At 40.6% G+C, this 13348-nt stretch overlaps 2 protein-coding genes across 2 annotated transcripts; one reads left to right on the top strand and one right to left on the bottom strand.

Annotated features, from left to right (window-relative positions):
- Nucleotides 1–916: 916 nt before the first annotated feature.
- On the top strand, nt 917–1855 carry LOC140236520 (uncharacterized). Its single transcript, XM_072316444.1, has one exon. The coding sequence runs from the start codon at nt 917–919 to the stop codon at nt 1853–1855; it is 939 nt and encodes a 312-aa protein (XP_072172545.1).
- Nucleotides 1856–11900: 10045 nt separating this feature from the next.
- LOC140236521 (BTB/POZ domain-containing protein KCTD8-like) lies at nt 11901–12938 on the bottom strand. The gene has a single exon (XM_072316445.1). The coding sequence runs from the start codon at nt 12936–12938 to the stop codon at nt 11901–11903; it is 1038 nt and encodes a 345-aa protein (XP_072172546.1).
- Nucleotides 12939–13348: the final 410 nt, after the last annotated feature.

Below are 13348 nucleotides of genomic sequence, written 5' to 3' on the forward strand. Positions count from 1 at the left end.
AACATCATCCAACTGTCTTGCATGATGAAAACTTTGCGGCAAGAAAACAATCACAGAAAATTGAAACAAACAAAGCTAAAGAAACTCAAACTACAATGTCACACGCTTCAGTTATAAAGGGTCACAGATCTTCAATGGCATCTTCAATAGTTCCTGTCTGGTTGTCACATGACTCAGTACCTGGAGAGAGATTAGTGTATGCTATGTTAGACACCCAGTCCGACACTAGTTTTCTGTTGGACGAGACTAAAGAGGCAATGGGTATTACAGGAATACGAGTCAATCTACTTCTTTCAACCATGACGTTGGCCAACGAAGGAATTTCAAGTGAAAAGATCAGTGGACTCAAAGTGCGAGCATTCAATGGAACAAGGGTAATTTGTTTACCTCCTACCTTCACTCGAGATGTTATGCCAGCGAATGGAGACCACATTCCTACGCCAGACACTGCTCAGGCCTACCCTCATCTTAAAGACATAGCCAAACATTTGATTCTCCTCCAGGATTGTGAGATAGGACTTCTCATCGGCTATGACTGCGCAAAGGCCCCTACTCCTCGTGCTGTGATAAGCGAGCCAACAAAAGACCCATTCGCAATGCAGACAGACTTAGGCTGGTGTATAACAGGCACTATGGAACCACACTATCATGGAAGTGTACATGATCCTATAGAACCAGTCATCATGTTATGGTGCATGTTGTTCCTGAAAAACTGCAGATAGATAGTCATCCTACCGCAGTGACTTTCAGCCACCAGTCAAGGATTAAGGAAGAGATCACTCCAATTCAGGTCATACGGCTTTTGGCAGCAGACTTTGTGCCAGACAAAAGACAAAGGCCATATTCAAGGAATGACTTGAAATTTTTGGAGATAATGTAACGTGAAGTTCACATGGATGAAAGCTGTCATTACGAGATGCCTCTGCCGTTTCGTGATGAGACTCCATCTCTTCCTAACAACAGAGTCCTTGCTGAGAAAAGACTGAATCATCTCAAGAAGAAGTTTGAAAGAGATCCTACTTATCGTGAACAATACACTAAACAAATGAATACCCTCTTCAGTAGCAAGTATGCGGAGGTAGTATCAGAACGAGGTAAGGAGGGTAAAGTATGGTACATTCCTCATCATGGAATGAAGCAGCCCAACAAGCTAAGAGTTCTCTTCGACTGTAGCTCCCAGTTAAGAGGGATTTCACCGAACGCTCTCCTGTTAATAGGACCAGATCTGACTAACACTCTCACCGGCGTCCTTTGTCGATTCAGGAAGGAAGTGATTGCCTTTATGTGTGACGTGAAAGGGATGTTCCATCAGTTCCATGTAAACAAGGAGCACAGAGACTATCTTCGTTTTCTTTGGTGGTTGAACGGAGATGTAAGTCGCCGACTAAGTGACTGTCAAATGAACGTTCATCTCTGTGGCGCTGCATCATCACCTGGCTGCTCAAACTTTGGTTTGAAACAGATCGCCAAGGACTATGCAGATGAGTTCGGACGCGATGCATCAGAATTCATACAGAATTATTTCTATGTAGATGATGGCTTAAAATCAGTTTCAACCGAAGAAGAAGCTATCGATCTCATCGTGAGGACAAGAAGGATGTGTGGACGTGGACGTCTCCACCTTCATAAGATTGTGTCCAAATCCAGAAAGGTGATGCAAGCAGTTCCAATCGACGATAGAGGAAAAAATGTCAAGGAATTGAATCTTCTTCATGACAAATTACCTGTAGAAAAGGCCCTCGGAGTCCAGTGGTGCTTAGAGTCGGACTCATTTCAATTCAGAATCAGCTTTCAAGACAAACCACCAACACGAAGGGGGATCCTGAGTACAGTGATGTCAGTGTATGACCCCTAGGACTATTGGCTCCTATCATACTACCTGCAAAGCTAATTCTCCAGGAATTATGTAGGACCTCTGCTGAATGGGATGACTCCCTACCTGATGCACTCAAAACTGAATGGGAAAAGTGGAGGGCTGAAATTCTTCAACTTCAAAACCTTTCCATTGACAGATGCTACAAACCAAAGAACTTTGGAGAAATCAAATATGTACAGCTTCATCATTTCAGTGATGCCAGCAGTAATGCAGGTTATGGACAATACACTTACATGAGACATACAAATCACAAAAACGAGGTGCACTGTACACTGGTGATGAGAAAAATCCAGATTTGCGCCACTCAAGACGATAAATGTGCCACGATTAGAGTTCTTTTCTGCAGAATGAACTTGATTTGGTAAATGTCAAGCATTTCTTCTGGACTGACAGCACAGTAGTCTTGGGTTACATCAAAAATGAGACCAGAAGGTACCATGTCTTTGTAGCTAATAAAGTGAGCCAAATCAGAGATGAGTCATCCCCTACACAGTAGCATCACATCGACACCAAGGAAAATCCAACCGACTGAGCTTCATGAGGACTGACTGTCAATCAGATTGAATCAGCAAGATGGTTAACTGGTCCTGATTTCCTATGGGAAAAGGAAATCCGATCTGCCACACAGAAAGACGCAGGTGAAATACTTCCTAATGACCCCGAATTAAAGCGGGTTCAAGCTCATGCCGCTTTCAAGAACACTGAAGAATTTGAACTAGAAAGACTGAATCACTTTTCCAATTGGCACCAAACTAGAAGGGCTGTAGCAAACTGTCTAAGCCTAAAGTCCTACCTACGAAGACGATGTACGGCAAAACACCAGGGAACTGACCAAAGGAAGGATCCTTAACGAGTAGCGATGGAGCCCATGTCTGCCGAATTACTTCTTCAAGCAGAAAAGGAGATAATAAGGCACGTACAAAGAAAGGCATTCAAAGACGAAATTCAGACACTCAGAGGTATGAATGATGCCACAATGAAATCTACTCGGGAGAGAAGACGCTACTGTAAAACTACAAGTCGTTTGCATCAACTTGACCCATTTCTGGATGGTGAGGGCATCCTGAGGATAGGAGGTCGCTTGAGAAGGTCTGAGACCTCATTTGAAAGCAAACATCCTGCTATCCTACCTCAAAATCACCTAACAGAACTGATTGTAGCTGATTGTCATGCTGAAGTTGCTCATCAAGGGAGAGGCAAGACAACCAACTGCATTAGATCTCATGGCCTCTGGATCTTGGGGTGCAGCAATCTTGTATCCAAGTTCATCTCCCAATGTGTAACCTGTCGAAGATTGCGACTACAGGCGCAGGTGCAAAAGATGGCGGATTTTCCAAAGGATTGTCTTGCTTGTGAACCGCCATTTTCTTAATGTGGCATGGACTGTTTTTGCCCTTGGACTATTAAAGAAGGCAGAAAGGAAGTGAAAAGGTATGGCCTCCTCTTCACTTGCATGTCATCACGTGCGATCCACATAGATCGAAGTATCGAACTCATTGAGCACTGATGCATTCATGAATGCCCTTCGACGTTTCATCTCGGTTCGCGGTACTATTCGTCAACTGAGGTCAGACAGAGGGACAAACTTCATTTGTGCTGAGAACAAACTTATGAAAGCCTGGAAGGAAATGGACCACGAGAAAGTGAAAAACGATTTACTCAAAGAAGGATGTGACTATTTTTATTGCAATTTCAATTTCCTTTCCTCAAGCCACATGGGAGGGGTATGGGAAAGACAGATCCGGTCCGTTCGCAACGTCCTGGAAGCATTGCTGTATCAAAACAGTCAGCAACTACGCCTGCGGACATTGCTAAGCCAAGCAGCAGCCATTGTGAATAGTCGATCTTTGTCAGTAGAGTTCCTGAATGATCCATCTCACCTATAGAGCCCATAACGCCGAATCTTGCTAACTCAAAAGTCAAAGGCCATACTACCACCGCCTGGTAGTTTCCCTCGGGAGGAAGCTTACGCCAAGAAACGCTGGAGAAGGGTGCAACACTTAGCGAATGAGTTCTGCATGGTGTCGTTGGAGAAAGGAATTTCTGAGCCAACTTCAATCGCGACAGAAATGGACTGTCCCGCAGCGTGATATGAAAGTTGGTGATATTGTGCTGATCCCTAAAGAGGAAAATGTTCCCAGAAATGTGTGGCCTCGGGGAAGAATTGTTGAAACGTGTGTATCTGGAGCCGCTTATGTTCGCAAAGTGAAAATTGCAGTGGGTGATTCAAAACTAAATGACAAAGGAAAGCGAGTTTCCCCACAGTGTTATCTCGAGCGCCCAATTCATAAGCTAGTTCTCCTGATTGCGGCAGAAGACCAGGTATAATTCCCAGCCAGGGAGCATAACCTATTTGTTGGAATTGGAAATGTCGTTAACAGCTTCACAAAATTAGATTCGCTTTCGTTTGTGTAATGTTGTGGAATTTGCCATGGAAACGTTCATTTAGGAGATTCATGAAACTGTGAAACATATTCAGACGCGCATTTAGTTTGAAGGGCACTTTAGAGCCTGAATTTGATAATCAACCCATTTAGCGTCTGCAATGAAGACTATCTTTGGACAATTGTGACTGAAAGACTGATGAAACTTCTAATTAATGAAGATATTGTGCTATTCTTATTAAGGTCTGAAAATTTCAGACTAACAGTCACTTATCATCATTTATGATACTCGAGTCTGAACTTAGACTAAGCATTTACCGGAATATCTTCGAACCTTGAACTCACATTGGTTTGGATGTATTTGACAAAATGTGAAATTTCTCAATTGAGGTCTGAATTTGAGACTAACTATAAGTGGAGTTTGTAAATTTCATGTTTATGTAGATCCAATTCATTACAGTCAATGTGTGGTACATGTCAATCAATCCAAATCTTACAGTGTAAATGTTCGCCAATGTAGCAGATTCATGTTTGAATTGAGGTGAATTCACTCTGCCTTTTCAGCGTTATATTACACAGTATGCATTAGGTTTTAGAGATCGTAGATGATTGCGTGTAGTGAATCGTTCGTCGTGTAGAACAGGAATACACTTTCACAGCAGCACCTTGTCACTAATCGAAGTTGGGGGAAAGGGACCTGGGATACGCAAGAAGTACATATGAGATATTGCAGCTTTTTATTCGAAGGAGTTCACGTCGACAAGTCGTTGAGCAAGTAACTCTTTACAATATTCCGCAATCACTATTTATACACAATCTCAGCAGGGAGATGACTCGCATCTCTGGTAGGCGATGAAACAATGGGGTTTAAGAAAGTTACAAATCACTTGTCACTCTTGACAGGGGTCTACTGTGTTCGGATATTATCAATTGGCGACCTTATCTTTACGCATTATACGGCGGCCGCCACAGAAGTCGTGTGCTTATTAGGCGGTGTCCGTGGCTGGCCACGAAGAGAGAAATACTACGCCAAGTGGCTTTCAATACGAGGAATTGTATCCGTCATCAATAACATTGAGGATGAGCAGAGGCTCTCGAGTAATCATGCGAGAGTTTGTCTACATAATTACCTTATAAGGAATCTTGTCGAGGGGAAAACGAAACAGCGGAGAGGGTCACAGGGGTGAGAGAGGAGGAGGAGGAGGAGGAGAGAGAGAGAGTGCATACGGAGGTCAGAGGTCGGAGCGGAGAGAAGGAGATTGTGGAGGAGAGAGAAGCACAGAAAAGTTGAGCTGCTACAAGTTGATATGGTGCGAGTGAATTTCATGATTTGAAATCAATTTCATCACTTCGTTATAACGGAAATCATGTAGGTATTGTAAAAACCATGCTTGTAAAATCCTAACTGCAGATTACTGTAATAGTTTAATACTTTTTGAAAATATGTACCTTTTGAGAGAATGTACTTATACGAGAAATAATGACAAAGAGTTTATTATTTGATTGCTAGCACAAATGTGATACTCTGTTGATTCACAGCACGTTTAGCACATTTTATCGACAGAACCACACAGATTTGGCACAGAAAGTATGAAAGGAATTCTCGGGTTTAACGAACACAGTTTATACCGCTCTTGACAAGATGACGTCTTTACAGAAATTCTCATGGATACATTGTGTATTCAAACTCTACAGAGTCGCATAAGGATTGATTGACTGTAACCATGGAATTATTGTCTGATGTCAAGATACTGCAACACCTGTGGATTCAAACCTTCAAATAAGACAAATAAAGAGACATCATCGAATCTCAAATTCCCGTCGAAGCCTTTGTTTTTATTCATGGTGGTCTTCAACTCGTCTGCAGTTACAGCGAAGTATGAATGAAATTGAACAAGCCACGCGAAAAATTATGAATGTTAAAAGTTTTGGTGCAGCCATTGCTGGATTAGAATACAACTATAGGCCCCACAGTTCGTAATGTCACCTAAGCACGCTTTAAGAAAATATAACGAGATTTCCACAAAACGCCATTCAAAGGAGTACACACTCCTTTGATACTGGCATTAAAGGGATCTTATAGTTTTGGTTGTGGCCGAATTTCAGGTTTCTAACATTGCCTGGTGAAATAATGAGAAACCTTGTATGAAATATGAAAGAGCATGTAATCTCTCTCTATGTTCTGCCATGGACGTCACTGCCCGTTGGCGATCACTGATGCAGTATGTTTCCGCCATCTCCCTCTATCGTCGCACGAATGCAGCAATGTAGATCCTCTCTCGCCGACTAATCCAGCCGTTGCAGAAAGGAAAGTGAGTCGCTGTCGTCCACGTGATCTCTTCCCATTCACAAATCCAGACAGCATGTAATCTAACGATATTATATAATAACGAGATTTCTACAAAACGCCATGTTTTACAAAAAGTACACAATCATTTGATACTGGCATTAAATTGAGACATAATTTCAGGTTTCTAACATTTTCTGGTGAGATAATGAGAAACCTTGTATGAAATGTAAAAGAGCATGACTGTAATCTAAGAGGGATTTGACGTTTATTTGATGAAATGCAACGACATTGGCAGGACTCCGTCAGATAGTAGTTGAGTGGAACGCCATTCCTCAGCAGCGAATCAGGGAGCTAATCAACAGCATGAGGACACGGTGGTGCAAGCACTTGGGTCGTCCACCAGATACTGAGCCCCGATCATCTTAATTGACAATAAAAAGACAAAGTTAACATAAAGTAAAGACAAAATAAAACCAAAATGAAAACAAAATAAAGATGAAACTACAATAAAATGAAGACCATGCCATTTCACTTCTTTATGTTTTGTTGTGGTTAATGTGGTGAGGTTCTGTGAGATAAAACGGTTTGAGTCATGATCGTTTGTGTGTGTGTTTGTTTATCTGTTTGGTTGAACGCATACATGTTTCACTCCATAAAAATGCTGATGTTACAGTAAATGAACACCAAAGAAACAATGGGGAACTCATTCATCACGAGGAAACTGCACGTCGAATATTGGGCCATTTTGCAGCTTTTAAATTCTGACTTTACCTCATATATGTAAGCACTGCACCTCCTGTAGATGGTAGTCGTAACAAGCATGGTGCCATTTTAAAGAGAAATAAACAATTTTTGTGTGGTAACCGCAAAATAAGGAAAAAAGAGAAATGATTGATCAAACTTGCAAACTTTTTTTGAGGAGTTTATATATACATACATATATATATGTATATGTAATATATGTTCTATATGTATGTTTATATATATATATATATATATATATATATATATATATATATATATATATGTATCTTATATATATCAGGCGTAAGGTAGTAGTACCAATTCCACTTGTCCAGGCGTATAGCTTCTGCTTTCTCTTTCCTCTATTTAGTTCTAAAGCTTTCATTCCTTGGGATATGTTAGTTGCGATGAGAAGCAGGGGTGTGATGGGTTACATGGCGTTCCGTGGAATGTGGATGTGGCTGTATATATATATATATATGTATGTATGTATATATATATCGGAAACTGTTATGTACATGTAGGGCCTATATGTTTTGCCGTAGCCTCTATAATTGTTTGTTTACTTTTTGAGGTGGGGTGGGGATTGAAAAACAAATAAACAAAAATTGAATAATCGTGTTGAAATTTGAAATACAAGGATGTACGTCCTTCCATCTATCTGGTTGGTCTCGAATTCTTCGAACACATTTATTCAATTCATTCACTACAAGCATACGCGCACTTAAAAAAAAAAAAAAAAAAAAAAAAAAAAAACCCGACCCTAAAATATACAACCACCGGATTTATCATCGACCAGGAAATATTTGATATGTACATGCATTATCTATTAAGCAAGAATACCTTATCACTTCTGATGTTAGTAGTGTCAAATGAAAGCAAAAGTCGTAATCATGAGAAGATGAAAGCAATGTCCATTGGCACTGATTGGCAGTGCATAGTCTTCGGTGCACAGTTAGTAATCCGTGAGAGAAATCAAAAGTAAATAAAATGTTGAGTAGAGCAACTATAAAAATGCTCGCATAAAATTTGGTGCGTCTACCATTGTCTACATTAAAATTTAAATTCAGCTTGTGTCACAGTTTTTTCAGAAAACATCAAACTTTCTTCTTAAAGATACAGTGTACAAAAAATACTATACTGCTAAGTTTCAGTTTCAATTTTCGGTTTAGTTTATTTTCATACTTCTCAAATAAACAATACAGTACGTTTGTGTGGCAATGCAAAATACATAACAGACAGAAAAGGACTTTTGCTTGAATCTCATAAGAATATACAGTAAAAAGATGTACATAAACAGTAATTATGCTGGTATTGTAAACATAAAGGAGCTGAGAAAAATAAAGATATGGTGGAAAGAAAGGAAATCTACCGTAACTTTGTAGGAACTGCAAGTTTCAAAGGAAATATGAGTTCTTATCAATCTAATGGAGTAGAATAAGTAATCAAAGTATAGTATAGTATAGTATAGTATAGTATAGTGAGTTACATTTAATTTACTGTACACAATAAATGGCAACCTCATTGCAACCTCATTGATTGTTATCCATGAGAGCTTTGATAATACAGCAGAGTAATCAATCAGTAAAAATGATCTTAAATTCCGTTTGGAAGAATAGAGAGATAAACTATAATAGTTACTTCAAGCAGTGTCAAGTGCAAATCATTCCACTGCTTGTGTCCTGAAGCGTAACTTTTTCTCTAGCGAATACAACTCGAGTACTCTGACGTGGAAGGCGATGTAATCTACTCTACTGACTTGGTTATAGGTATACTATGCTTCCTGTAAAATAGATTATTCGTATATAAGAGATAACCATCAGCGCGATTGACAGTTCGAATGGCATGTCTTTGAATAAAGAGGATTTTTTTTTTCTCAAATGGCTTTTATACAGTTTTCTATACATATTTTCTATAATCTATACATTTCTATTTTCTTTTCCCTGTAATCAAGAGGGAGCTCGGTAGACTCCACACGAACTCGACTTCATTTTTGTTTTTACTCTTATAGCCATGATATAATATGGGCATACACTGCTTACATAACTGCTTACTATTGTGCAATAGAACCACACCCCATACTTCACGATGCCTTAGTTTATCTGTCTATATAACAAACACTCATAAAACAAGAGCTTTAGAAAAGTCAAAGAATATGCAATTATAGGATAATAGTATATAGTATACAATCAAGTGCGTGATGAATGTACCTTATCGACAAATAATTATAGACCGATTGATTATAGAAAAGCAGGAGATGTCGTGTATAGACTGTCGAATGTTTTTTTTTTCAAGCCAGACTGAGAGTCAGACGAAAAAGCTTATTTAATAAAAAGAAATCATAATTGTGAACTTGTGTGAACTTAACTTTCAAGCATTCTTGACCGAGATCATTTTGTCTTGGTAGGAGATACTTTAACGACTTCCAATTTATGGAGACAATCACAAACCATAAAGATGAATAAAAATGTGTGATACAAGAAATATATTTGAATTCGTTAATACTAAATTACCTTTTTCAAGACGAGGCTTGTAACACCACCGTATTCAAACGTTTTCTTTTTTATTTCAAATTTAGAATATTATCCTTAACCTCTTGTTCTCCTTCCGGAGTAGAGAATATATAATAATGATTGGGAGTTTGAGTTTGTAAAAAAAGAAAAAATAGCATCTTTCAAATTGTGTGTCTGAATCAGAAAAGTCATTTGGAAAATTTTGTCCTATATTGGAGCGCCAGTCGCCTGCACAAAATGGTCGACTTCGACGTCTTCTCCCACACCCAAACACCATATGCTCCTTCGACGTGTCACTCGATCGACTTCGCCATCACTTCACTTCGGTTTGAGTAACTATCATACAGCTGGACGATAAGTAAGTAAGTGGCTTTGCATGAGTTTGGATATGAACGGCACTAGTGGTGCCATGTTACAGACCGTTAACAGAAAGTTTGAACATGTCTCTTCGCAACCATTAACAGCGTTTCCTGTTTGGTTTAGGCTGTTTATTTGTTCGGTCGCATTTCTCAATGTGTCGACACATGCAATTTGTAATAGTCCCGTGGTCTTTTTCCCTCTTCACATTACGATATAGCACCAGTAATACATTGTATTGGCAATACAAATGCATGCGCTGAAAAAAAAAAAAAATCATGTTTACATAGATTGACGATAAATTGACAACAGCTGGAGGTCTACGGTAGACTATATGCCTAAAGGCCGTGTCACACCTTTCCGGGCAAGCCTTGCGTGAGACTTGCAAAGAGCACTTTTGACTACCCGGAGGTCCCCGTAGATGATCCGCACATGATTTTCTAGCATACCGGAAATTCCTGAGGGCGGAAAAGGATTTGAGCAAGTCAGCGCATGTGTCTTACTTGCTGGACGCGTTCTACTTAAATTATACTTGCGAGTATACTGTGTAACCTTTGTACCAGTCGCGTGGGGGCTGACAACTCAGTGAAGGAATTCCTCTAATGGAATGGCTGAAATCCCACAGAATTGCATTATCTTGGCTGCATACGGGACTGCGGAGTACCTGCCTGGGAGTTGCCTGGGAAGTGCTGCCGCTAAGGGTCTCTGGCGTTCTGCGTGGACCTCAACGGGCAGTCCCGCGACTCACCCGGAAAAAGTTTTGGTCATGCTCAAAACTTGGCTGCGGTTAAATCGGACTTGCGTGAGCACCTCCGGGCAACTACGCGCTAGATACTGTCAGGTGCGGACCAACTGCGAAGAGCTCCGGGGAGTAAATTTGTTTCCCCGCAAGTCAAGCCGCAAAACTTCTCCCGTACGGTATGACAAGGCATGAATGAAAATTGCAAACATTCTTGTTCGCCCGCTGAAAATCTTCTACGTGCTGGAAACTACCTCCTCGCCACAAGCCCGTGCAGCTTGCCCGGAATGGCGTGACACGGCCTTAACATCGTATAAAGCAGAATACAACCAGAGCATTTAATGTCCTTTTTTTCGCTTCCCGGCCACGAGGACACGAACCATTCATGTCATTAGCTAATGGCGTGTCCCCAAGTGCCTGCCGAGATACATTATCTGACTTTATTACCCATGAATCAAGTTGAAAAAATTAGTGAGACAGGTGCAGTATTGTACAATGAATGCCCGATTCGAGCGCCAGTAGAGTATACCTGTGAATAAAACCAAAATTGGGAAGGTAATTCCCGTTTTTGTTTTTTTGTTTGTTTGTTTGTTTGTTTGTTTTTTTGGTTTATTCTTTAGATATCTAAAATGGTGAGGAAGCCATGCGAGAAGGTCCTTTAGTTTTGAATGGTATATTTCGGTCGCTTTTTTCTTTCTTTCTTTGGATGACAAATCAATTGTACCCACGCACTACATCACCACACCAAATTGTAATGTCTATGTCTTGATTTTGGGGTTTTCGGGGGGTTTTTTCCCAGAAACACAAGCTAACAAAACTTAGGCCTATCAATATAGTTACGGACGAAAACAAGATTTTTACCTTACTGGACCTACTGAAATAATTGGACTGTACTACTATAGGACTGGGTTTTTTTTTTCAAACTTTGTATCCATGAAATACAGGTGTACATGTATCAGCATGTCCTCAAGGTTCAATATTCAGAGTGAGACAACAGCTAAAATATATCTGCTAAGTGCTCGGCGACTGCATGACCAGAGAAAAGGTCTCTGGTTGAGCCAAACAGTCCAAGATATAAGGAGGAAGTGAAAAGCCTTCGATGGGTTTCCATGCCAATTACCCTAGACAGGAGTGCCACCAACTCATCTCTATTCGCAGGGTAGCGCACAAGATTATAAAGCGGCTCTACATTAATTGGTTCCCCTGCCCGAGACGGGTTTAGAGTAATCGGAAGCACAAGCACCTCATTATTTCCTATCCATGTAACTCGAATTCCATGCCTTGGAGATACATACGAAGTTTCTGTTAGCAATGCTTGAGAAAAACTCGTCAAAATTGATTCATCTTGTGAGAACAACACGAAATCGTCCCGTCTGGCAAACATTACCACGATCTCCTTCGTGTTCCCGGCTGCATGTCCAGCTTGAAACACTGTGCGACAGATCATGATGTGCGCTAGGAGGACCTCAAGCTGTAGGGATTTCGCTTCATCCTCCAGCGACGTCAAATCGAAGTCAAGTGGAAGTGCAAGAAATCCGAACCGAAGATATTTCAGTATGTAGCGGAAGAGTTCCCCATCACCTGGTATGAAGAACCGGCCGTTTGAGTCAGATGTGGCTTGGTCTTTGAGGATCTGCTGAAAAACTGAGTCAGGCTCATGCGAAAGAACTTCCCTTGTTGTCGTGTAGTTTGTTCCACCAACGTTTAAAGAAATGGTTTCACTGAGCATTGCCACTCTCAAGGCCTGGATGTCAGCTTTGAGAGATTCGAGTAGGTAGAAATCTGCTTCACGTTCGAGTAAGCGGAGTTCGTTGAAACCTTCCGGTAGAATGAGCTTGTTGTCCCGGAGGTAATTTAGAACGTATCTGAATATTTCGCCATCGCGATCAATTCTGTAGTTCCCTTGGTCATCTCTCTCACTGGGAATGGAACCACTCACTAACGGGGAGAAGAAACTTCCAGGTTGACGGGTGAGAGTTGTTTTCGACGTCTCGTAGATTTTGCCACCAACGTTCAAGCCTATGTAAGACGCCATTGCTCGCGTTTTCTCACCTCAATAGCTACACGGGATAAGCATGTAAATTGCGACCGGTTGCGCGAAAGTGACTGGCTCTGTATAACAGACATGCCTATACTGCACGTATAGCACGTCCCCACCTCTCAGCTTCAATATCCGGGATGGATACTTGATACTAGGTACTCTTTCACCAATGTGGACTTTGCTCTCTTCTGCTGACATGGGTATGCTATCCGAAGAAACTGAGAATAACAGGCATCTTATATTCTGACCAAATTCAGTTGAATGCCAACTCTTTTTTTTTTCCAAAGGGAATAAACATATCACTGACTGACTGAAATTGGACAAGTTATTTATGAATACTGCACAAGAAGCAAAAATATGTTTCGAAATCACTTATAGAAGTGAAAAAATACTATTCTGTGAGA

The sequence above is a fragment of the Diadema setosum genome, chromosome 13 (assembly GCF_964275005.1).
Source record: "Diadema setosum chromosome 13, eeDiaSeto1, whole genome shotgun sequence".
Taxonomy (NCBI): Eukaryota; Metazoa; Echinodermata; class Echinoidea; order Diadematoida; family Diadematidae; genus Diadema; species Diadema setosum.